Source organism: Vulpes vulpes, chromosome 1 (assembly GCF_048418805.1).
Source record: "Vulpes vulpes isolate BD-2025 chromosome 1, VulVul3, whole genome shotgun sequence".
NCBI classification, from domain to species: Eukaryota; Metazoa; Chordata; class Mammalia; order Carnivora; family Canidae; genus Vulpes; species Vulpes vulpes.
Window position 1 is genome coordinate 70240091 of NC_132780.1, and position 25080 is coordinate 70265170.

Genomic DNA, 25080 nt, shown 5'->3' on the forward strand with positions numbered 1-25080 from the left:
GTCTGAACTTGAATTGCAAGTTTTAAAATCTCTTTTTCATAGATTTTTATTAGTCTCCAGTGGCATACATCCTAGAAGTGCCCTAGAAAAACCTACACACGAGGGGCCATGTTGATTTCCACATCCACATAAACACGTTATTTCATTACTCTATTTTCACATGTTCCATGACATAAACTTATGATGCTATTAGAATCGCTGATGCCTGGAGTCTCTGAACGGTTTTAGGACTATTGGTACAGTTGGAAACAAAGGAACCAAAATTAGGATTGCCTCCAGAAAACAGGCTGATTGGATAGCTCTAATCTGCTGGCGGAGCCCCATATTTTAGCTATAAATGTTTTAATGCCATTTATTGTTTCATGCTTCTCAAATGCAATACACTGCACCATTAACTTTGTAGTTTCATCTCTGGAAGCTATAAATTGAACATTTCTATTGTCTTAATTTCCTGTAACCTTTAATAACATTTGTGAAAGAATACAGGAAAGAAGAAATTCCTAGTGTAGAAATTCTTCCTTCTCTTTCACCACAAAGCAGTGGCTGGAAAGACAGCATGGTTTCGACATGCAAAATTAATTTAGGAATACAGAAAAGAAACTCAAACTTAGCTACTCTTTGGATCTTCCAAAGAGGATACTGATCCAGGTTCCCCTCGTGTGGGCCCATTCAGGTTTCTCTTTTTAAAATACAACTTTCTCCAAAACATCAGTTACACATTCAAGCTTAAAGATTATGCAAGAAGAGATGGACTTGAAAACCAGTTATATTTGTGGGTTTTAAAAAAGATTTTATTTATTTATTTGACAGAGAGAGAGAGAGAGCCAGAAAACACAAGCAGGGGGAGCTGCAGGTAGAGGGAGAGGGAGAAGCTAACTTCCCACTGAGCAGGGAGCCCAACACGGGGCTTGACCCTAGGACCCTGAGATTGTGATCTGAGCCTAAGGCAGACATTTAACTGACCAAGCCACCCAGGCGCCCCTGAAAACCAGTTATCTTTGAATGAATCCCAGAGTCCTTAACTTATTGAGTCACCCACCTGGCATTTGGCAATTGGAGGCAAGATGAATCCTTTGAGGCAAAAGGATCATCCTCGCTGGGACAGGCTCACAGGCTCATGGAAAGGCTAAAGGGATGAGTTACCCAGCAGGGAGCACAACACGTTCAATCATCTATTCATGTTGTGATATAATAATTTATATAGTAGTGCAATATTTGGATATAATAACATATGTATATAACATTGTACATGTATATAATGTATGACACATATGGCTATCTCATTTAAAGGCCAGGTTGTACATGAAGAACCTGTAGACATATTATCTTGAATTGTCAGTCACATCAACCCTACAAAAATTTTGTATTATATGTTAAAGAGATGATTTAGAAGAATTTAAAAGAACTATAAGCTCAGAGAGTTACATGATTTGCATCTTCTGACTCTAAGACATTAGTCCACATTACAACTTTCATCTTTAGACTTCTGTCGTGTTTGTAACTTTTAAAATTTAGCCTAGTTAAAACCCTATAAAAATACTACTCATAAAGAGAAACACAAAGCCACTCTTACTCTCAGGACAGAAATAATCTTGTGGTGCTTGCTATAAGTTTTAATACCCAGGTATAGAAGTGTAGATCAGGGTACAGATCGGTGCTGCCAGCACCACCTGCTCCTCCCCACCCCTCTTTGGTTCCCTTCAGTCCTCGGGAGGACTCCTTGTCTGGGGCACCTCAGAGTCTGTGCCTACTTCAATGTTTGTCCAGCTCTTATCTGCTCAGCCCCACTGCTCATTTCCAACAAAGTCCATTTGACATTAAAATAGGATAGAGATTACAGAAAAGGAGCAGGCAGTAGAATTAAGCTCAAGCTTGCTCTTAAAAGGAACAGACAGAGGACAAGGTCATTAAGTTTGAAGGACTCCTCTCTCATTCTTCTTGCATTTATATGTGCTACTCATTCTAAAAAAATATTTTGTGGTGGGGCTTGAAAGAAGTATATTTCAATCTGAATTTAACAAGACACTGATTTATGTGAAAGTTAAGTAGGGAAAACACAAAAACCTGTGAAGTTGTTTCAAATACGTTGAAATTAAGAATGAATTTTTTTCGAATGCTACATGCAATAAATTTCTATTACGATTTTATTTATGAATATAACTGTTACTAAATACATCTGCTAAGATTAAGTATATACAGTCCTGTGAATATGCATATCTATAATTATAAAACAGGATTTATTAAACTGCTATTAATGTTAAATTATTTCTATGCTAAAAATATATTATAATTGGAAATCCTGTGTGATATGCTTCCTCTGGTAGAACTGGATCTATGGCATCTAAGGTAGAACTGCCTTGAAGAAGAGTTTTAAGTTTTATATAGCTAGAATGCTCCAATTTTGTAATATGACCCTCTGGAAATACAGCTTACTGCATTCTGGCATTGTACTGACAGTTTCTAAGATAAGTAGAAAATGAGGCTGAAGCTAATATTTTTCCCTTCAAATGTCAGGAAGATATTAAGCAGAAAAATAGTTGAATATGGAATTCCCTATGTATGCATTTAAAATTGCTCCTAAATAATTAACCTTGTTTGGGACCAGTTAAGGCTAGTGTATAAATTCCCACATTGATTAAATCTAAATATAAGGGATATATTCCTTAAGCCAATTACTTCTTTGGTTAAGCATGTGAACATCAGTGAGTTAAAGAATTAAATCAAAAGTAGGAAAAAGATGTGGAAACCAATTGCTTTTGTTTAATAAATTAGTGATTTATTTCTTTGTGGTGGTTGAACAGACCCTTCTTTACAGGTTTCCTTGAGGCTGAGGGAGATTCTCATTGTCTTTCAACATGATGGTTTTTCTTCTTTTATATTATACAAGATGATGCTTAGATTTAAGCTGCAGATTCTACCGTGGGACATAAGCATTAGCACAGGATGGTAGTAGCCACCTGCTCCTACTCAGGTGAGGGAGGGGGAACGTGTGTTGGAGCTTATGGTCTATGATGGTTAAGCACAGACACACACGTTTATATATGAGAAGAGCTACAGAGAGGCAGCTTTCATGATGAAAACACAGACATAGTAATAGTACACTTACCATGGGTTTCCGCCAGGATTATTGAGGAGACTCTTTCTAATCACACACTTCAAAACTGTAAGCCACAGCTGAGACTTTTTTGGGGGTGGCTGCTCCTTGATTCTTCCGGTTTTAAGTAACCCTCTCTGTCATCTCTCTATTTCTATCACCTTTATCTCTGTCATTTCTAGGTTTCTCTCCAGTTAACTGGAGTCTCTATGATGGACGAACTTAGGGCTTCTTTTATGAACCATAATAGAACAACGTGTACACGTTAGAGGCGTTTTATAACCCCATGGATATTTGATGCTGCTATACAGTAAAAATATGAAGTCTGAATAAAAAATACTCAAACAAGTGTTTTCCATAAAGTAGAAATGCTGTTATTAGAACTGTCAGTTTATTAAATCATAAGGGATTCACTAGCTAACAGCCAGTTTTTAGTTTTCTGAAACTTGTCTCAATGTCCACATTAAGTCTTTTCTGCAATTCAGGTATTTTGGAATGGGTATTAACTCACTCCATTATGAGTGTTCTTAAGCTCCATAACTATAGGTGAAGTCCTTTTTACTAAATACCTCTAATATTAAGTATGTAAGTAGGTCCTACTATTGAAAGACAGCTAAAGACTTTCTGAGGGTTCCATGATTTCCTAAAATAGTCTGCCTGAATAACCAAACTTTTAATAGCAATTTATGAATAATATGAAAAATAGTGATTCCAAACAAAGCAGTTGTTTGTGGCAGGAACACTCAGGGGTTTTTTTGTTTGTTTGATTTTTTTTCTTGTATGTACATGAGCAGATCGCGTCGCCAAATTTTCATGCAGAGTTACATTAAATTAGTAAATTGCTAACTTATTTACATGACTGTCAGGAATTCACTTCAAAAGTTGACTTATGCTGTGCATACGAGAAGTATGGAAATTTAAAGTTAGCAACATGAAAGATTACTAGAGATCACATCTTTTCGAGAGGAGTAAAAGGAAAATCATTTGCAATGAACAAATATACATACACTGCCTGCCAGAGATCACCACAACTTGCTAGTACTTTTTTTAGAGTAAAGCAGATTCAGCTGAGCTCACCAGTCCTTTACAAAGCTTAAAGAGTAATTAAAATAAATAAATGTATCAGCACATATATATATTGATAATCAGCACTCACCATCAACTAAATAGCTACAAATTATCTATTTTTCTATTTTTCAGAAATAAGAACATGTATCAAAACTCCCTAAGCCATATTTTAATAATATTGCTTTAAAAATTCATCTTAAACCAATTAATAGAAATTGCAATTTTAATAGAAAGTCTCTAAAGGTAGAATTACTACCAAGAGAAAGGACAAACTCAAAACTTACTAATGTATTCAAAAGACTATTAAAAAAAAACTTCACAATTTAATTATTAGAAGATTATAGAACTGCTTCAGTGCTTCTGTACTGAGTAAGTAAGCTGTACGTGTGAGGAGTAATAAATGAAATTGTTAATTTTACTGTTTCTCTGGGGAGTAGCAGGAGAAGGATGGGAGTTACACTATTTAGATCTCCAAATGGATCTTGGTTTATAAGCAATAATAAATCCTAAGTGTGTTGCTAATTAACTCCACTTCACACCACTCCCTTTTTTTAAGGCTTAGAAGACATTTGACTCCTGGGATCACTCACCATTCATATTCTTAAAGATGTTCAGGATGGGGAGGATTTGACGGTAATAGGGCACCAAAGCTTCACCCACCATCTCAGCTGACACAACCAGATGCTGGAGGACTTTAAGGGTGACGCAGATGACCTGTCGGTTTCGAAGATTCAAGGCATCTGTATGGTAGGAAAAGGAACAAACCAAAAATAAAAAGCATTAATTTCTACAATTTCAAGGCGAAGTCGACTTGTAGATACTTAATTGAGCTGTACTTGGTTTAGTTGGCTGAACCTTTATTACTATAGTTTTAGTGATGCCCTGTAGCCATTAATGTTATAAACAAGATCTTGTTTGTACATTATTTGTTATTCCAGGCCATTCCTCACCAATCTTAAGAAAGCCACTCATTATCCTTCACAGAAGAGGCAGGCGATGGGCAAGTGGCATGAAAGAGGAAAGATCAGTCAGTGTCACTGGGGTGAAAGGGCACCATGAAGGCTGACAGACAAATTTCTATGCAACAATCCTTCCCAGTTAACAACTTCTGTGATCCTTAAAACCATTACCATGAAATAAACATTTATTTGAGAAGAACTGGGTGTGGTGTGTGTGAGTAGAAACTATAGGTTGTAACCAACACTGACAGTGTTCCTGGTAGAAGTGAATATAAAGTGACTATATTTAGATTCTCAGGAAAGCAGGAAAGAAAAGCAAATTTTTAAAGCTCAGAACTTTAGAAGAAATCAACAGTAAATAAGAGCCCAAAAGAATACAAAATGGGTTTTAACGAACACTTCTGAGTGCATAGTAACAAGTTATACTGCAGAGATAGGATGGGAAAAAGTAAGATACCTGGTTGTCCCCTCACATGCTGGGTATGAAAGGTACCATTTGTTCCAGTGGGGAAAGCAGAGGATGAGGGATACTGATAATTGGCTCTATGAACTTGCTAACTCCCCTACATGTCTCCGTTTCATCAATTGTGGGAAAGTATTATTTACTGTCTAAAATGACCTAAAAGTTCCAAGATTGAAATAGAAGGGCTATAAAACATCTATCATAGAAAGTCAGCAGTGGTGACTGTTAAACTGATACCCCCACACTACTCTAAGAGAAAATCAAAGGCTCTTACTTATAAGTTGTTCTGTCTTCTAAAGAATAGATTGGCTATGATTAAACTATGTGTCATTTGCGGAACGACAAAAGGAACCAGGCTACCCAAAGGGATGATACCATGGTCAAGATATGTGATGCAGTTCTGACATTATTCTTGAACACTAGCTCACATTTCCAATAGCCTAGATCTACTAGCACCTCAAATTCAGTTTGTCCCAAAGATAAGTTTCCTCCATAAACTTTATATTTTTCCTACATTCCCCATATTAGTAATGATACAACTAGATTCAGCCTCCCAAGGTCAAAATCTGTTTCTCACTTCTCACATTTCTCCTGCCACAAAGACATCTTGTTCTATTTTTGAAGTAACTCTTGAATTTGTGTCCTCATCCCATCCTTGCCTCCTCTCCTCTGGTCCTGGGTCTCCATTCTCACCTCCACTCCTGTGGTCCTGTTTCTCCATCCTCCCCTCCATTTCTGTGGTCCTCGGTCTTCAACTTCACCTCTACTCTGCTGGGCCTAGGTCTCCATCCTTACCTCTATTCCTCTGTTTCTTGCCCCTGGAACTCACCATTGGAGCACTGCTATGTGCTCCTAGCAGACTCCCTTCTCTCTTTCTCTACTGCCCCAATCTTTCTTTTTACATGGCTACTGGATTAACCTTCCTAGAGCATATTTGGTCATTTCACTGCCTGCTCAAAGAGTTCAGAATATTTCTCCACCTCTTTTCCTACAAAATAAAGTACAAACTAACCAGGCACAAAGATGACACCTGGGGTAAGTTTGAACCAAACTGAGTTATCAGTTAAAAATCCAAGAATATAACATATCATTTAGTCGTTTCACAGCTGTTTCCTCTAGAATTACTAGGAAGTTTTAAAAAATAAAATGTGGAAACTTCATTGCCTCCAGCCACAAGATGGGCATTGGGTCATGAAAACATCTCTGGGGAGCCCCCAACAGCTGGTGTAGTACAGACCGCATTATTGTTTGGTTTGAAGTACTGATCTTACTCACCTTATGATGGGGCTATGTCCTGATAAGCCCATGTAACTTGAAAGTGTTGTAAGTTAAAAATGCATATTTAATACACCTATCCTACTGAATATCATAGCTTAGTAGCCTACTTTAAACATGCTCAGAACACATATTAGCCCACAGTTGGGGAAAATCATCTAACACAAAGCCTGTCTTATAATGAAGTGTTGAATATCTCGTGTGACTTATTTAATACTCTACTGAAAGTGAAAAACGGAATGGTTGTATGGGTACAGAATTGTGAGTGTATCAGTTGTTTATCCATGTATGGCTGACTGAGAATTGTGTCTCATTGCCACCTCCCGGCATCATACAAGAATATTCTATCCACATATCACTAGCCCAGAAAGAGATCAAAATTCAAAATTCAAAGTTCAGTTTCTACTGAGTGCATATGGCTTTCACACCATCTTAAAGTTGAAAAATCCCAAATCAAATAATTTTAAGCTGAAGACTGTCTGTAAACACAAATGTGATGAATGGAGATGGCTCAGCTTTAACTCAGGGAACCAATCTAAATATAACTACACAATTATGGAATTCCACTGCGTGATGGCTTATTACCACAGCATACTGCAGGCCATACCATGTTCTGAAAACAACTACAAATAGAATGCTATAATTTAGCCTAAAAGTTGTAGCAATAAGATATTCAGAAGCAAAGTGTCAAAGTACCATGGGAAGGTAGAAGGGAGAAGGGTAGAGCATCTCACAGAGAGTAGTAGGGGCTCTTTTTCTGGTTTTATCCCATCTAAAGCCTGTTTGGTTTTCTCAGGTAACCAGGCACTGAACCCTTCCTCCTGCCCCAGCTCAGTTTAACAAAAGAGAGCTTGGGAACCTGCAGAAATGTTTTTGCGAGGATTATGGGCACTAAACGCTCTTGCAAAAAGTATAGCAATGAAGCTAAACATGTTTAGGATTCAGAAGTGCATAGAGCTGTGTAATAGTTCAAGCACTAGTGCCTAATATACACTGAAGACCTCTGTATTACAGGAGTAAAGTAAAGCACTTCTTATATATACTAGTTTACTTAATCCTCATTCATCAAATACTTATTGAGAATGTGTGTGTGCCAATCACTGTTTTAGGAACTGGAGACAGAGAAGTGGAGAAGACGGATATGGCCTTCATCCTCTTGGGCTTATAATACAGTATGGAAGAAGACAGTGGACAAATATTGCAAGCTTGATGAATATTCCTAAGAAAGATAGGATATTTAAACAGCAAATGAAAAGGGACATCTAGCCCAGTTGAGAGAGTAAAGGCTCTTAGACATAAGGACAGACCCAAGGGATGAGTAGCTGTTATTTAGGCGAAGAGCATTCCAGGAGAGGGAACAGCATTCTAGAGACTGTCACCTCTTAGATAAAAGAGTTCTCCTCCTACAAGGTCGACTCCAGTTCAGAGGGATCAAGTTCTACTTAGCAATGTGGGAACAAAACTTCAGATAGCATAGAAACAGTCTTCTAAATAGTTTTATCATTGTGTAGAGCCCATCAGATAATTGCAGGAAAAATTTTTATAGCCATAGTGGCTACTAAATACTGGATTTTCAGTTTTCCTCTTTTAGAATATCTATACCAAAGCCTGCAATATAATAGCCATATTCTAATATGCTAGTTTACCATGAATGTTACAGTTTGCCATATAGAACACATTGTTTAAGGAGTAAAGTTTTTATATATATGAGTACTAAGAACATCAAACTTTTGTTGGTTAGGTTTATGCCTATGTGTATAGATAATTGATCCCTTGGAAATAAACTAATAATCTCTCTCACCATGGATTGTAATAACAGCTATCAGGAAACAATTATTTCATTTTACTGCAACCTTGATTGAATTAACATGTTCATGATGAATGTTATTGGACTGACAATGACTGACAAGTGAAATGTGTGAACCATTACTCTTAATGGCATCTAAAATAGAACTCTGAATCCTCCTAAATGACCAGGGAATATCTCTAAAACCTCTGCAGTCACTGTGAAATAAAGCCAGGGTATGTACTATAAAAACCCCTTAACTTTGTCCAAGAGGGATTTTTTTATATAGTTCCTTTCCACTTCAATTCCTCTATTTTTCTTTCTCATTCTTGAGGAATTAAGATATACCATTAAGTTGGAAGTCTTTTTGTTCTTACCATCCCAATGGAATTAAATAAAAGAGGGCTTTTTTCTGAAACAAAGTTCTTTTCCTTTGAAAAAGTATGTTAACAGATATAAAGAATATGATTCTGTAGTTTGAAAGAGCAGAAATGTGTTTATTCTTGTCTTGATGGGCCTGAAATCTATTGTCAAGACATAAGTGAGGACTTTGAACTCAAGATTTAAGATTTTGAAAAGGGTCTGACATGAGAAATCTACTGACATTATAGATCAGCCAGTGGAACCTTTCTATTCAGAAAATGGGATTTCTATTGTACTGCTTACTTCCTTCAAGTATAATCAACAAGATAGAGCTTCCAGATATATAGAAATTGCTGAAGAATAAGGAAAAAATAATTTAAAGTCAAAGAGGTAAAACTTATTCATCTTAGATGGTTATGTTACATGTATGATTTTTCTTAAGCATAAAATCCATTATTGCTATAATTTTTGCAAAGTGTGAGCATTTTCTACTATCAGATATGATTCACAACTGGAGAATCAGGAAAAATGGAAGTATTTCTACTTCTTTTAAAACTGGAAACACCAAACAAAATGCAGAAGCAAACAATAAGTTCTAAAAAATATTTTTGACATATGCTATATTAATATCCTTGATATACAAATAGCTATCACAAACCAATAAGATTGAATTTTTCTAACGAAAAAGTGGGCACAGAATACTAATAGATAATATACAAATTAATAAAACAAATAAATAATTAATATTCCAGTATGTTCAGCTTCATTAGTAATAAAACACTATAATTTTGAATATCATTTAACAAAACGTTTTTTAAAATGTAATACTCAGTGTGGACACAGGTTTGGGAAAAGAGGAACTCTCATAGATACTATATTATAAATCCTCACCACCTTTCTATAGCAATATAGTAGTCCCCTCCTTATCCATGGGGATATGTTCCAAGACCCCAGGTAAATGCTTGTAATAGCAGATAGTATCAAAGCCCACATATGCCATGCTTTTTCTATACATACCTTTTTATCATAAGGTTTAATTTATAAGTTAGGTATAATAAGAGATTAACAATTATAGCTAATAGAACAATTATAGCAATATGCTGTAATAAAAGCTATGTGGATATGGTCTCTCTCCTTCTCTAAATATCTTATTGTACTATATTCACCCTTCTTCTTGTAGTGATGTGAGATAACAAAATGCCTATGTGATGAAATAAAGTGAGAGGAATGATGTAGGAATTGTGAAACACTACAGCGTTAGGCTACTATTGACCTTCTGACATATGTGAGAAGGAGGATCATCTGCTTCTGGATTGCAGTTTACTACTGGAAACTGAGACCATGGAAAGCGAAACCATGGATAAAAGTGTGTGTGTTTATAGTATTTGACCCAGCAATTCCACTTCTGGGCATTTAGTCTAAGGAGGTACACACCTATGCAGAAAGAGTCATAGGGAAGGATGTGATAGTTAATATTTATAATTAGAAACAATCTAAATGAACCAAAAAAAAAAAAAGTAAAACCAGGTATACCTATATAATGGAAAATCACAAAGTTAACAAAGTTATCTAATAGAAAAATATTTTTTTTGAAAAATATTTTTTTAAATAGGAAAATGTTGACAAGACACAAATGAGAAAAAAGTAGGTTATAAAAGCTATGATCGCACTTTGTAGAATAGAATGTAAACAGAGAAATCTATATACTCAGCCACTATCATTAGACTATGTTTTCCATAGGCATTTGTAAACTAAGGATTTTATTCCATTAAAAATAATTTTTTATATACTGCTTAAAAATTTTTCAGCATACTTTGCATATTTACCTAAAAATATTATCCATCATGATCATGATTTTGTATATTTTAATTTAGTGGAATGTAGAGCTCTCTCATTCATTCTCAGTATTTTCTTGGTTATTCCTAACCATTTATATCTTGAGACAAACTTTAAAATAATTTGGTGAGGTTAAAAAATATGCTGGAGACCGACAAAAATTTCAATAAATTTAGAGAATATTTTGGGGGAAAATTTACATCTTTACTATTGAATCTTTCCATTAGAAACTTGTATCTCAAAAAAAAAAAAAAAAGAAAAGAAACTTGTATCTCTTCAATTTTCCTTGTCATCTTTAAGCTCCTCAGGAAAGCTTTACAGTATTCTTCATTCAGATTCTGCATAATTTGTTAGGTTCACTTAAAAGGAATTTTATACTTTGTCACTGTTTGTCTAAGACTATTTTATCCCAACATGCATTCTAAAAATTCTTGATAACACATACACAAAAACATATCATTTTTATATATTTATTTACTGGTTAACTTACTTATTTCTCTTACTGATTCTATTGTTTTACAGTGAATTCATTTGGGTTCTATAGGTAATTATATTATCACAAACACTGACAATTGATCTTAGCTTTCTAGTATTTATTTTTGTCACATGACAGAGGCCAGAATTTCTAACAGAAAATACAGTATTATAATGCTGAGAGTAGACATTTTAGTCTTTGAATTCTTCTCATTTATTTTTATACCTTAAATTATTATTTTTATTTTATTGTATAGAATATATAAATATTATAAAATGTCATTTGATCATTTGCAAGTCTGGCATGGCTGAATTACATTCACAATGTTGTGTAACCATCCCCCCTCTCTATTTCCAAAACTTTTCCATGACCCAAAACAGAAACTCTACACCTATTCTGCAGAAACGCCCCATCCCTGGTAACCTCTCATCTACTTGCTATCTCTAGGAATTTGCCTATTATAGCTGTCTTAATGTATCATAAGTATTTTTTAAATTAAAATATTTTAGGATATTTAATATTGTTTTGCCTCATATATTAGTTGAATTTGATTGAAATGAACATAAATTTTGCTGGTCGAGGGGTGCTAATCATGTAATCCATTAATTTACAGAGTATAATGAATTTACAATGTTTTAAACTAAATACAGGCTCAAAATTGTAGAAATTTTTCTTTTCCCAAAAAGAATTCAATTACTAAATAAATGTGATATGGCTGAGTTCTCATATTCTTGGGCAATTAGAGCATTAGAGACTTAACTCAGCTATTATGGGCATCTAGGAAACCAATAATAAAGGCTACAATTTTGTCTTTAATTCATTGTTTTCCAGTAAGTGTTGTGTTAAAAAATATTAATTTTTCTCTCATCCCATAAATAAACCATCTTGATACAAAATTCAGATATTCTATTAAAGCTTTGTCATTAAAAGTAGTTAATTTTTTCACTTCTTCAACTGACAAGAACATATTTTGACTTTAGGACCATAGAACACAGTTCAGTTTTTGGTGAGAGTGTTTGGCTTTTCTTTCCCTTAAATACTTGTTTTTAAAGACAGATACATAATTAATAATTTTTTAAGGGATGCCTGGATGGCTCAGTCGATTAACTGTCTGCATTTGGCTCAGGTCATGATCCTGCGGTCCTGGGATCGAGCCCCGCATTGGGCTCCCTGTTCAGCAGGGAGTCTGCTTCTCCTTCTCTCTCTGCCCCTCTGTTCCTGCCTGTGCTTTTTTTTTTTCTCTTTCAAATAAATAAAAATCTTAAAAAACTAATTTTTTTAAATAAATGAAAGCATTCATCATCAAAATGGTCTCAACCATAGAGTCCTGAGCATGATCTATGTGATATTCACAACTTTGTAGCTATAGAGGAACCTGAATAATGATGCAATTCCACATGCTCCTCACTCTTGCTGCAGCCAAGTTTGGGCCTGCGCTAGCTTCCACACAACCTGAATACCTCTAACAGTACCTTTGTCAGAAAGCAATGCTGGCTTTGTCTCTTTTCCCCTTGCTCCCCTGTCCCTAGACTGCCCTTTGTCTGAGTTCTGCCCACAGGAGTGGGCCACAGATGATCTGATGACCAAAGGGAGCAGCTGGCCAGCCCTGACACCATTGCTGAATGGGACCGAAATCAATGTGCTGTGACAAGCAGGCATCACTTTTAAGAATCACTGTTAACATTTCTTCTGGAAAGGTCTCTAATTTTCCTGCAGCTTTAAGATAGGGGAGGTAGTAGACTACGAAGAAGGCTATCACATACATAGGCTTTTCACACACTAGGAGGGTGAGAGCTGCAGTGCTAAACAGCAGATGGATAAACATACCCATTTTCAAGAAGAAGCTCCCCTTTCCAGCTCAAAGCAGGAGCTTGAAGAACTACACACTGCTAAGTTTGGCATTAATATTTGGTATAATTCTGGAATTTATTATTTAAGCAGGTTATTGGAGAACTCCCAAGAAAATAGCAGTGATCACTATCAGCCAGGGTGAGTTCTCTGAAATGTCAGGCCAAGTTTATTTCATGTATTCTGATAAGTCTACTCATAAAGGAGATCATAAACAGACCACATCAGCGAGGCATCTGGCAAGACCTCCCTTGTAGTCAAGGTATGGAAATGGTTGAAGAGTTAGGCTTTTTTTCCCTTCTTTTTTCTTTTCTGTGTGAACAATTGAATCCAAGTGATATGTCCTGATGATTTGGTCCTACTGCAATATCACCAAGGTCTATACTTGACCTAATCCATTTTCCATCTAACTTTTTTACTGTAACCTTGATGAGAGTTACAGAATCCAAATCTACTAATTATTCAATGACCCAAAGTTAGGAAGTCTGCAGATATTGACCATGAAGGAACAGCAAGAAGGTAAGAATGATAATTTCCCTGACTAGAACTCAACCCTCATGCCGAAGGATTAAGATTGCCAGATAAAGTTCTAGTCTTGGCAACTAAAAACTGTTGCCCTAATCAAGACCTGGAATAATGATGATGATGATGGTAACATTTATTACACTTAGACTGTGTGCCCTGCTGAGGGCTTGAAATGTATTTAGCTCATTTAAGCACTGAAATAACCCATAAATTGGGTGCCATTCTTCTGCCAATATTATAAACTGAGTCTCAAAGTGGTTAACTTGTCTGAGAACTGGTAAGTGGTAGACTTAGGAAAATTGATGAACTTTGTTTATTTGATAATGGGAAAAGGACACCTAATACCTGTTAAATTCAGTTTGAAAATGTAATATTATTATTTTTAGTTCTTTATCCCTTTGATTAAACTGTGCTGTTTTGACATGAACAGCTGTATGCTCCATTCCCATCAGCTCTGGTACCTCCCATTGTTGCATCTCTCTGACTCATTTTCTCTATTCAGACAGAGTTGGGCCTGATTTCAACTGCTCATCACAGGTCCAGAAGGAGCCTTTCCTCTGGTAAGTGACCAACCAGCTAACTATTCAAATATTTCTGGGGTTGGCTAACACCTGCCATAGATTACTATCATCCCACATCTATTAACACATTACTTCTGTACAGGAAATAACTTCTAGAGTGACACCAGTTTTATATTATGTCTTTTTAAATGGGGAACTAAGGGTGGTGAGGTAACTGATAGATAAAATGTGAAAGAAATGGATAGAGAGGAAGGAAGGAAGGAAGGAAGGAAGGAAGGAAGGAAGGAAGGAAGGAAGGAAGGAAGAACAGCAACATCAAATAGCTGGATTTTATAATCCCACGTGACTATGATTACTCATATTCAGCACAACACCTACCATATGTTAAGAGCCTGCTTCTTACCTGGCCTGGGCATTTCTACACATGTGATCACATAACAATGATCACAACTCTCCAAGAGATGTATCAACTTCCTTATTTTGGAGATGCAGACTCATCTCCTGAGCTCAAAGAGTTGGACTAATTTGCCCAACATGGTAGAGCCAGCAATAGAAACAAGGGCCAGGCCCATGGCCTTTCCAGTGGTCATACTAATTCTCAAAAAGGACAGAGAGACATGGTCTTTAGCATCAGCTACTGAAAGTTCATAAAGTGGACATGACTTCCTCATAATGTGGATTTTTTAAGTTATGAAACCAGATTCTGTTTCCCTAAATAGCTATGGATTCTCATTTTGGAATCTGAATTGCTCAGCATAGGGTAGGTTTGCTGCAGCAATAGATTAGCCCTAAAATCTCTTTGGCTTCACACAGAAAAGGACCGTTTTACACTCATGGAAGATGTTCAATTCAGGTTAATGCAGGGCAAGGAGAAGTGCAGTGGCTCTGAAAAGCTTAGTTTGAAGGAAACACACACCTCTTCCATTCACAGCCCATTGACAGAGTTAGTTCCATAGTTTCAAATAACTGCATAACAGAAATGCTGGGGGGATGTTAGATATCTGGTGCTTAGTAAATGTCTCTGACACAGAATTCATGTCATTTGGGGGAAACTAATTCTTCTTTCCCCTAACCTGTACTACGGGCAGGTTGCATGGCCTAGGTTAATCCAGTCAGTGTGTTCAAGACTGGGCATGTCAATATAGATGATATAATCACAGCAAACTTTTGACTTTGAATTTTTCTGGAAATTCAGGGACAATGACACTTTCTCTTTCTTGTAGGTATATGTAGACCCTGGATCTACTTGGAACATCCAAAGGCCAAGAAAGGAGCCAGCTTTAAGATGATCTTGCATAAAATAAATCAGAGAGTAAAAATAGTGAGCCACCATATTAAACCATGATTGAAATGAGACCCATCTCTGGATTGTTCAGTAATGTGAGTTATCAAGCAAACCTGACTGACAGTTTGAATCCTTTTTTTTTTTTTTTTTGCATTTTATAACCAAAATAATCCTAATACACCTCATTTCTGTATTTTCAGAAGATATTAGATATTTTGTTCTTAAAAATAAGTACTTTTTAATAGTTTTATAGCTTTAAAAATAATTTACCTGGAAAATTAAGGTATATAAGTAAAATTATTAGATTATAAATAAAGAGTAATGCATTTCAGTTGCACTTGCTCCTTTCTAATTAAATAGAATTCTCAAACCATTTTTTTTTTGTATTGTGATATGGATTCTCTTGCTTTACCCTTACTTGGTATATTTTTTTCCATTGGTATTCTTTAACAAGACTATTTTGCTTTTTAAAATGTTATTGCTGCTTAAATGTTAAGTTGCTTTAGCCGTGTCTGTGCAAGTTTATCCTTTATAGCTGGGTGACCTCAACTCATTAGAGCTCTCCTAATGAGGCCACTGTCTTATGTGCTGTATATTTGTAGATCAGTGATATTTTTGTAATTCTTTAGCAGATGGAGTCAACTTGCCTCCTAGTAGACCATCTCACAAATGTATGTTACTGGTTATAAACAGAAAGAATCACATGATAGAATGTATGGTGAATAAACAAAAAATTACTCTTACCACTTTGATAATTTCTCTAGTAGATGGAAAATATATGTCATTATACTCTTTATTTGCTATTTCGTATTAGGGATTCTTACAAAAATAGTTTCATATGATATATATTATAGTGGCAAGCCCAAATGGCCACTTCACACTTTTGATTATGAGACCTATACAAATTTTAGTATGGATGGCAGTTATGCACCTGATCAAATTAATTTTGCAAGCCATTTTGATGCATTTACGATGCATTAGCAAGCACATTAGATGTTGTTGGGAATATATTACTTTCTAACATTATGTTCTAAATGACACAAGAAAGGAAGATATAAAATTTTGTAGGGAAGGGAAGATAGGGTAGGGAGAGGGCTGGAGTTTAAAGTAAGAGGAGAGAAGAAACAGAAGGGGCTCCACAGAATAATTCCTGAGTTGGGCTATGAAGGTCCCTGACCATTAAGGCACTGGAAGATGTGAGAGTGGGCATTCTTAAAAGAAAGCAAAGGTATAGAATACCTTAGAGGTTTCTATTCTATCTATAATAGAAGCACATTTAGTTTGGCTATAGCTAACAGGCACACAAAGGGAATGCAGTTGATCTTATTTTTAATAATAAATTTATTTTTTATTGGTGTTCAATTTACCAACATACAGAATAACACCCAGTGCTCATCCCGTCAAGTGCCCCCCTCAGTGCCCATCACCCATTCACCCCAACCCCCCGCCCTCCTCCCCTTCCACCACCCCTAGTTCGTTTCCAAGAGTTAGGAGTCTTTATGTTCTGTCTCCCTTTCTGATATTTCCCACACATTTCTTCTCCTTTTCCTTATATTCCCTTTCACTATTATTTATATTCCCCAAATGAATGAGAACATACAATGTTTGTCCTTCTCCAATTGACTTACTTCACTCAGCATAATACCTTACAGTTCCATCCACATTGAAGCAAATGGTGGGTATTTGTCGTTTCTAATGGCTGAGTAATATTTCATTGTATACATAAACCACATCTTCTTTATCCATTCATCTTTTGATGGACACCGAGGCTCCTTCCACAGTTTGGCTATTGTGGACATTGCTGCTATAAACACTGGGGTGCAGGTTTCCCGGCGTTTCATTGCATCTGTATCTTTGGGGTAAATCCCCAACAGTGCAATTGCTGGGTGGTAGGGCAGGTCTATTTTTAACTCTTTGAGGAACCTCCACACAGTTTTCCAGAGTGGCTGCACCAGTTCACATTCCCACCAACAGTGTAAGAGGGTTCCCTTTTCTCCGCATCCTTTCCAACAATTGTGGTTTCGTGCCTTGTTAATTTTCCCCATTCTCACTGGTGTGAGGTGGTATCTCATTGTGGTTTTGATTTGTATTTCCCTGATGGCAAGTGATGCAGAGCATTTTCTCATGTGCATGTTGGCCATGTCTATGTCTTCCTTTGTGAGATTTCTCTTGATGTCTTTTGCCCATTTCATGATTGGGTTGTTTGTTTCTTTGGTGTTGAGTTTAATAAGTTCTTTATAGATCTTGGAAACTAGCCCTTTATCTGATACGTCATTTGCAAATATCTTCTTCCATTCTGTAGGTTGTCTTTTAGTTTTGTTGACTGTATCCTTTGCTGTGCAAAAGCTTCTTATCTTGATGAAGTCCCAATAGTTCATTTTTGCTTTTGTTTCTTTTGCCTTTGTGGATGTATCTTGCAAGAAGTTACTGTGGCCGAGTTCAAAAAGGGTGTTGCCTGTGTTCTCCTCTAGGATTTTGATGGAATCTTGTCTCACATTTAGATCTTTCATCCATTTTGAGTTTATCTTTGTGTATGGTGCAAGAGAGTGGTCTAGTTTCATTCTTCTGCATGTGGATGTCCAATTTTCCCAGCACCATTTATTGAAGAGACTGTCTTTCTTCCAATGGATAGTCTTTTTTCCTTTATCGAATATTAGTTGACTATAAAGTTCAGGGTCCACTTCTGGGTTCTCTATTCTGTTCCATTGATCTATGTGTCTGTTTTTGTGCCAGTACCACACTGTCTTGATGACCACAGCTTTGTAGTACAACCTGAAATCTGGGATTGTGATGCCCCCAGATATGGTTTTCTTTTTTAAAATTCCCCTGGCTATTCGGGGTCTTTTCTGATTCCACACAAATCTTAAAATAATTTGTTCTAACTCTCTGAAGAAAGTCCATGGTATTTTGATAGGGATTGCATTAAACGTGTAAATTGCCCTGGGTAACATTGACATTTTCACAATATTAATTCTGCCAATCCATGAGCATGGAATATTTTTCCATCTCTTTGTGTCTTCCTCAATTTCTTTCTGAAGTGTTCTATAGTTTTTAGGGTATAGATCATTCACCTCTTTGGTTAGGTTTATTCCTAGGTATCTTATGCTTTTGGGTGCAATTGTAAATGGGATTGACTCCTTAATTTCTCTTTCTTCAGTCTCATTGTTAGGGTATAGAAATGCCATTGATTTCTGGGCATTGATTTTGTATCCTGCCACGCTACCAAATTGCTGTATGAGTTCTGGCAATCTTGGGGTGAAGGCTTTTGGGTTTTCTATGTAGAGTATCATGTCATCGGCAGCAAAGAGGGAGAGTTTGACTTCTTCTTTGCCAATTCGAATGCCTTTAATGTCTTTTTGTTGTCTGAGGCAAGGACGTCCAGTACTATGTTGAATAGCAGTGGTGAGAGTGGACAGCCCTGTCTTGTTCCTGATCTTACGGGAAAGGCTCCCAGTGCTTCCCCATTGAGAATGATATTTGCTGTGGGCTTTTCATAGATGGCTTTTAAGATGTCGAGGAATGTTCCCTCTATCCCAACACTCTGAAGGGTTTTGATCAGGAATGGATGCTGTATTTTGTCAAATGCTTTCTCTGCATCTAATGAGAGGATCATATGGTTCTTGGTTTTTTTCTTGCTGATATCATGAATCACATTGATTGTTTTACGAATGTTGAACCAGCCTTGTGACCCGGGGATAAATCCTACTTGGTCATGGTGAATAATTTTCTTAATGTACTATTGGATCCTATTGGCTAGTATCCTGTTGAGAATTTTTGCATCCATGTTCATCAGGGATATTGGCCTGTTATTCTCCTTTTTGGTGGGGTCTTTGTCTGGTTTTGGAATTAAGGTGATGTTGGCCTCATAGAATGAATTTGGAAATACTCCATCTCTTTCTATCTTTCCAAACAGCTTTAGTAGAATAGGTATGATTTCTTCTTTAAACGTTTGATAGAATTCCCCTGGGAAGTCATCTGGCCCTGGACTTTTGTGTCTTGGGAGGTTTTTGATGACTGTTTCAATTTCCTCCCTAGTTATTGGCCTGTTCAGGTTTTCTATTTCTTCCTGTTCCAGTTTTGGTAGTTTGTGGCTTTCCAGGAATGCGTCCATTTCTTCTAGATTGCCTAATTTATTGGCATATAGCTGTTCATAATATGTTTTTAAAATCGTTTGTATTTCCTTGGTGTTGGTAGTGATCTCTCCTTTCTCATTCATGATTTTATTAATTTGAGTCTTCTCTCTCTTCTTTTTAATAAGGCTGGCTAATGGTTTATCTATCTTATTAATTCTTTCAAAGAACCAACTCCTGGTTTTCTTGATCTGTTCCACAGCTCTTCTGGTCTCGATTTCGTTGAGTTCTGCTCGAATCTTAATTAACTCTCTTCTTCTGCTGGGTGTAGGATCTATTTGCTGTTTTTCCTCTAGCTCCTTTATGTGTAAGGTTAGCTTTTGTATTTGAGTTCTTTCCAGTTTTTGAATGGATGCTTGTATTGCGATGTATTTCCCCCTCGGGACTGCTTTTGCTGCATCCCAAAGATTTTGAACGGTGTATCTTCATTCTCATTAGTTTCCATGAATCTTTTTTTTTTTTTTTTTTTTATTTATGATAGTCACAGAGAGATAGAGAGAGGCAGAGACACAGGCAGAGGGAGAAGCAGGCTCCATGCACCGGGAGCCCGACGTGGGATTCGATCCTGGGTCTCCAGGATCGCGCCCTGGGCCAAAGGCAGGCGCCAAACCGCTGCGCCACCCAAGGATCCCTCCATGAATCTTTTTAATTCTTCCTTAATTTCCTGGTTGACCCTTTCATCTTTTAGCAGGATGGCCCTTAACCTTCACGTGTTTGAGGTCCCTCCAAACTTCTTGTTGTGATTTAGTTCTAATTTCAAGCCATTATGGTCTGATAATATACAGGGGACTATCCCGATCTTTTGGTATCAGTTCAGACCCAATTTGTAACCCAGTATGTGGTCTATTCTGGAGAAAGTTCATGTGCACTTGAGAAGAATGTGTATTCAGTTGAGTTTGGATGTAAAGTTCTGTAGATATCCGTGAAATCCATCTGGTCCAGTGTATCATTTAAAGCTCTCATTTCTTTGGAGATGTTGTGCTTAGAAGACCTATCGAGTATAGAAAGAGCTAGATTGAAGTCACCAAGTATAAGTGTATTATTATCTAAGTATTTCTTCACTTTGGTTATTAATTGATTTAAATATTTGGCAGCTCCCACATTCAGGGCATATATATTGAGGATTGTTAAGTCCTCTTGTTGGATAGATCCTTTGAGTATGATATAGTGTCCCTCTTCATCTCTCACTACAGTCTTCGGGGTGAATTTTAGTTTATCTGATATAAGGATGGCTACCCCTGCTTTCTTTTGAGGACCATTTGAATGATAAATGGTTCTCCAACCTTTTATTTTCAGGCTGTAGGTGTCCTTCTGTCTAAAATGAGTCTCTTGTAGACAGCAAATAGATGGGTCCTGCTTTTTTATCCAGTCTGAAACCCTGCGCCTTTTGATGGGGTCATTAAGCTGGTTCACGTTCAGAGTTACTATTGAAAGATATGAGTTTAGTGTCATCATGATATCTGTTCAGTCCTTGTTTTTGTGGATTGTTCCACTGAACTTCTACTTAAAGGGGAATTTTGAGAGTCCCCCTTAAAATTTCTTGCAGAGCTGGTTTGGAGGTCACATGTTCTTTCAGTTCCTGCCTGTCTTGGAAGCTCTTTATCTTTCCTTCCATTTTGAATGAGAGCCTTGCTGGATAAAGTATTCTTGTTTGCATTTTCTTCTCATTTAGGACCCTGAATATATCCTGCCAGCCCTTTCTGGCCTGCCAGGTCTCTGTGAAGAGATCGGCTGTTACCCTAATCCTCCTCCCCATAAAAGTCAGGAATGTCTTGTCTCTTGCTGCTTTAAGGATCTTCTCTTTATCTTTGGAATTTTCAAGCTTAACTATTAAATGTCGAAGTGTTGAATGGTTTTTATTGATTTTAGGGGGGGGGGATTTCTCTATTTCCTGGATCTGAATGCCTGTTTCCCTTCCCAGATTAGGAAAGTTTTCAGCTAGGATTTGTTCAAATACATATTCTGGCCCTCTGGCCATTTCGGCGCCCTCGGGAACCGCAATTAAATGTAGGTTTTTCTTCCTCAGGCTGTCGTTTATTTCCCTTAATCTATCTTCACGGTCGGTCTTTTAATTGTCTCTTTTTTCCTCAGTTTCCCTCTTTGCCATCAACTTGTCTTCTATGTCACTCACTCGTTCTTCCACCTCGTTAACCCTCGTCGTTAGGACTTCTAGTTTGGATTGCATCTCATTCAATTGATTTTTAATTTCTGCCTGATTAGATCTAAATTCTGAAGTCATGAAGTATCTTGAGTCCTTTATGCTTTTTTCTAGACCCACCAGTAGCTGTATAATAGTGCTTCTGAATTGGCTTTCTGACATTGAATTGTAATCCAGATTTTGTAACTCTGTGGGAGAGAGGACTGTTTCTGATTCTTTCTTTTGAGGTGAGGTTTTCCTTCTAGTCATTTTGCTCAGTGCAGAGTGGCCAACAACAAGTTGTATTGGGAAAAGGAGAAAAAGAGAGGAGAGAAAGAAGGAAAGAAAAGAAAAAAAGAAAAAAGGATGAAAAAAAGAAAAAAGCAGAAAAAGAGAAAGAAAAAGAAAGAAAGAAAGAAAGAAAGAAAGAAAGAAAGAAAGGAAGGAAGGAAGAAAGAAAGAAAAGGGGTGGTGGAAGCAAACAGAAATAAAAAAGAAAAAAAAACACGGGGAGTATCTTCCGATTCTGTATACTTTAAATCCCTTGACTTCTCCTGGAACTGGTCCGTCCAGCTGGTCTTCCGGGGGAGGGGCCTGCTGTGCATCAGGTGTTATCCCTTGGGGGAGCTGCTCTGCCCCCTGCCTGGTGCAGGGCTCAGTGGGGGTTGTTTACCCCATGAGGCCCCGGGAGGAAGCCACAGTGGCGGGGCCAGCTCTGGATCCCTGGAGTCAGCTCCCGCAGTAACTCCAGGGCTCTCCGTCTGCAGGGCCTGGAGGCTCCGGGGCGGGGCTGCTGATCTGCTCAGCTCCGGGCAGGAGCGTCCTCGCTGTCCTGGGCCCTCCCGGCCTCTGCCTGTCCCGGGGGAGGCCGGATCCTGGGCTGCGTCCCGGCGCCCTGTGCTCCGGGGCCTGCGCTGTTGGATTCGCGCTCCCGCCCCGCAGCCCCCTCCGCGGAGCCGCCCCCGAGCCCCTCCGAGCTGCTCCGGGTCCCGCCGTGGGCGCTGCAGCCCTTAGGGAGCTCGGTGCAGTCTCCCGGGGTGCAGGTGCCTGTTAGTGTCCCAGGGAGCCCGAGGGCATCCCCGCCCTCCTGGGTCCTGCTCCAATTCCCCGGGAGGCCTTTCTGCCCGGGAAGGTTGGTGCAGCTCCTGCTCCTCCGGGACGGGGCTCTCCTGTCCTGGGGACACTCGCCCCGGCCTCAGCCCGGCTCCTCGCAGGGCCCCTCCCCCTTGGAGGCCTTTTGTTCCTTTATTTCTTTTTCCCCGTCTTCCTACCTTGATAGAAGCGCGAACTCTTCTCACTGTAGCGTTTCAGCTGGTCTCTCTTTAAATCTCAGGCCAAATTCATAGATTTTCAGGATGATTTAAAGGTTATCTAGGTAATTTGGTGGGGACAGGTGATTTGGGGACCCTACTCTTCCGCCGTCTTGCCCCTCCTCCAGCCCTTGCCCCTCCTCCAGCTGCAGTTGATCTTTAAACAATACAAACTGCAAGGGCAGATTTTTTTCAATAAATATAGTACTATAAAAATATTTTCTCTTCTTTGTTATTTTATTAATAACATTTTCCCTAGCTTACTTTATTATAAAGATACAGTATATAATCCATATAGCATACAAAATATGTGTTAATCAAATATTTATGCCTTAGAAAGTCTTCCAATCAACAATAGACTGCTAATAATTAAGGTTTGAAGGAGTCAAAAGTTATACACGATTTTCAACTGTGAAGGGGGTTAGTGCCTCTAAATTCTGCATTGTTCAAGAGTCAACTGTAATAGAAATAAGGTCAAAGACAATTTGCAGCCAGATATTTAAAGGGGATCCTTGAAGGTCATGCCAAAGAATTAAAAGTAAGCTGAAAGTAGAAGGGTGTCTGTCCTTTAAAGATGGAAGTGTACCAGGTAAGATTTGTGAGTTGAATGATTTGTACCTCTAAGAGCTAATGTGTGTGGCCTTGGGCACAAGATAGTAGCAGGAATACTGGCTTGACATGTAAAAGGTGGGACTTTGGCCTGGCACAAAGTCCAGTCTACTTTGGTCTGGTAGAAAATTAGCAGGGGAGGTGAGGATCCTGGAAGAAAGAGACCCACAGAGCAGGTAAACTAAAAACATCCATGAAAACCTAGCTTTATGTAACCTCTAAGGATTATACACGTGGGAGAGACCCCAGCATGCCCAGAAGATAAGCCAAAGCTGGGAGATGGAAAAACTTTGGTTTCTAACCACCATAGGGAGACAAAATTTGAAGTTCATGTTTAACAGGTTAACTGTCAGAATTATTCCTCAAAAGAATATAACAGGACCCAGAGACTTTAAAATGTCTTATTCAAAAAATAAAAAATAAAAAAAAAATAAAATGTCTTATTCATAAGGTCCATGATATGACTATACTTTCTGACCCTGCTGAGTTTGGGTGGGTCCTGGACTAGATCTGGCCAATGTATAGTAATAAAATATATTACTTCCAGGATGGAGCACTTCATCACCAGAAGGACATCTTTTGGGCTCTTGTTTTCTCTGGTGCTGTCAGCAGTGACATCTATCAGGCTGGCCCCTAAGCAACTGCTGTGAACAATCCCCCTGCCAACCTGCAACAGGCACTTAGCACATGTAAGAAACAGATCTTCATTCTAAGTCACTTACTTACTGTTATAAGTTTTTGATTTTGGAGATTGGTTGTTATTTCAGCATAACCTAATAATTTTATCTGATTGATAAAATTCCCTTTATCATAATTAAGGAAAATTTTCTTCTCTTCTTCGTCTGTTTTATTTATTTTTATTTTTTATTTTTAAAAATTTTTTAATTGGAGTTCAATTTGCCAACATATAGTAGAACACCCAGTGCTCATCCCGTCAAGTGCCCCTCTTGGTGCCTGTCACCGAGTCACCCCATACTCCTGCCCACCTCCCCTTCCACTACCCCTTGTTTGTTTCCCAGAGTTAGGAGTCTCATGTTTTGTCACCCTCTCTAATTTTTCCCACTCATTTTCTCTCCTTTCCCCTACAATCCCTTTCATTCTTTTTATATTCTCCATTTAAAAATACAAATAGGTGTTGGGTTTTATCTACGGCATTTGCCATCATTTGAAATGATCATGTGATTTTTACCCTTTAATACACTAACATAAATTGCATTAATATATTTTTCTAATGTTTAGCCACTTTATGTTCCTGTAATAAAACCAACTTTGTCATGAGATACTATAATTTTTATATATTGATGGATTCAGTTCTCTAATAATTTTGTTTAGAAATTTTTTCATTGATGTTCATGAATGAGATCATCCTAGAAAATTTCTTCTTGTAATGTCTCAT

At 37.7% G+C, this 25080-nt stretch overlaps 1 protein-coding gene across 4 annotated transcripts in view; it reads right to left on the minus strand.

Annotated features, from left to right (window-relative positions):
- PACRG (parkin coregulated) overlaps positions 1 to 25080 on the minus strand; it is a 514394-nt gene that overhangs the window by 195276 nt on the left and 294038 nt on the right. For all 4 annotated transcript variants that reach the window (XM_026015953.2, XM_072766627.1, XM_026015954.2 and 1 more), the window contains one exon: positions 4753 to 4902. In XM_026015953.2, coding sequence (XP_025871738.1) covers positions 4753 to 4902 — 150 coding nt within the window. The remainder of the gene's footprint in view (positions 1 to 4752; positions 4903 to 25080) is intronic.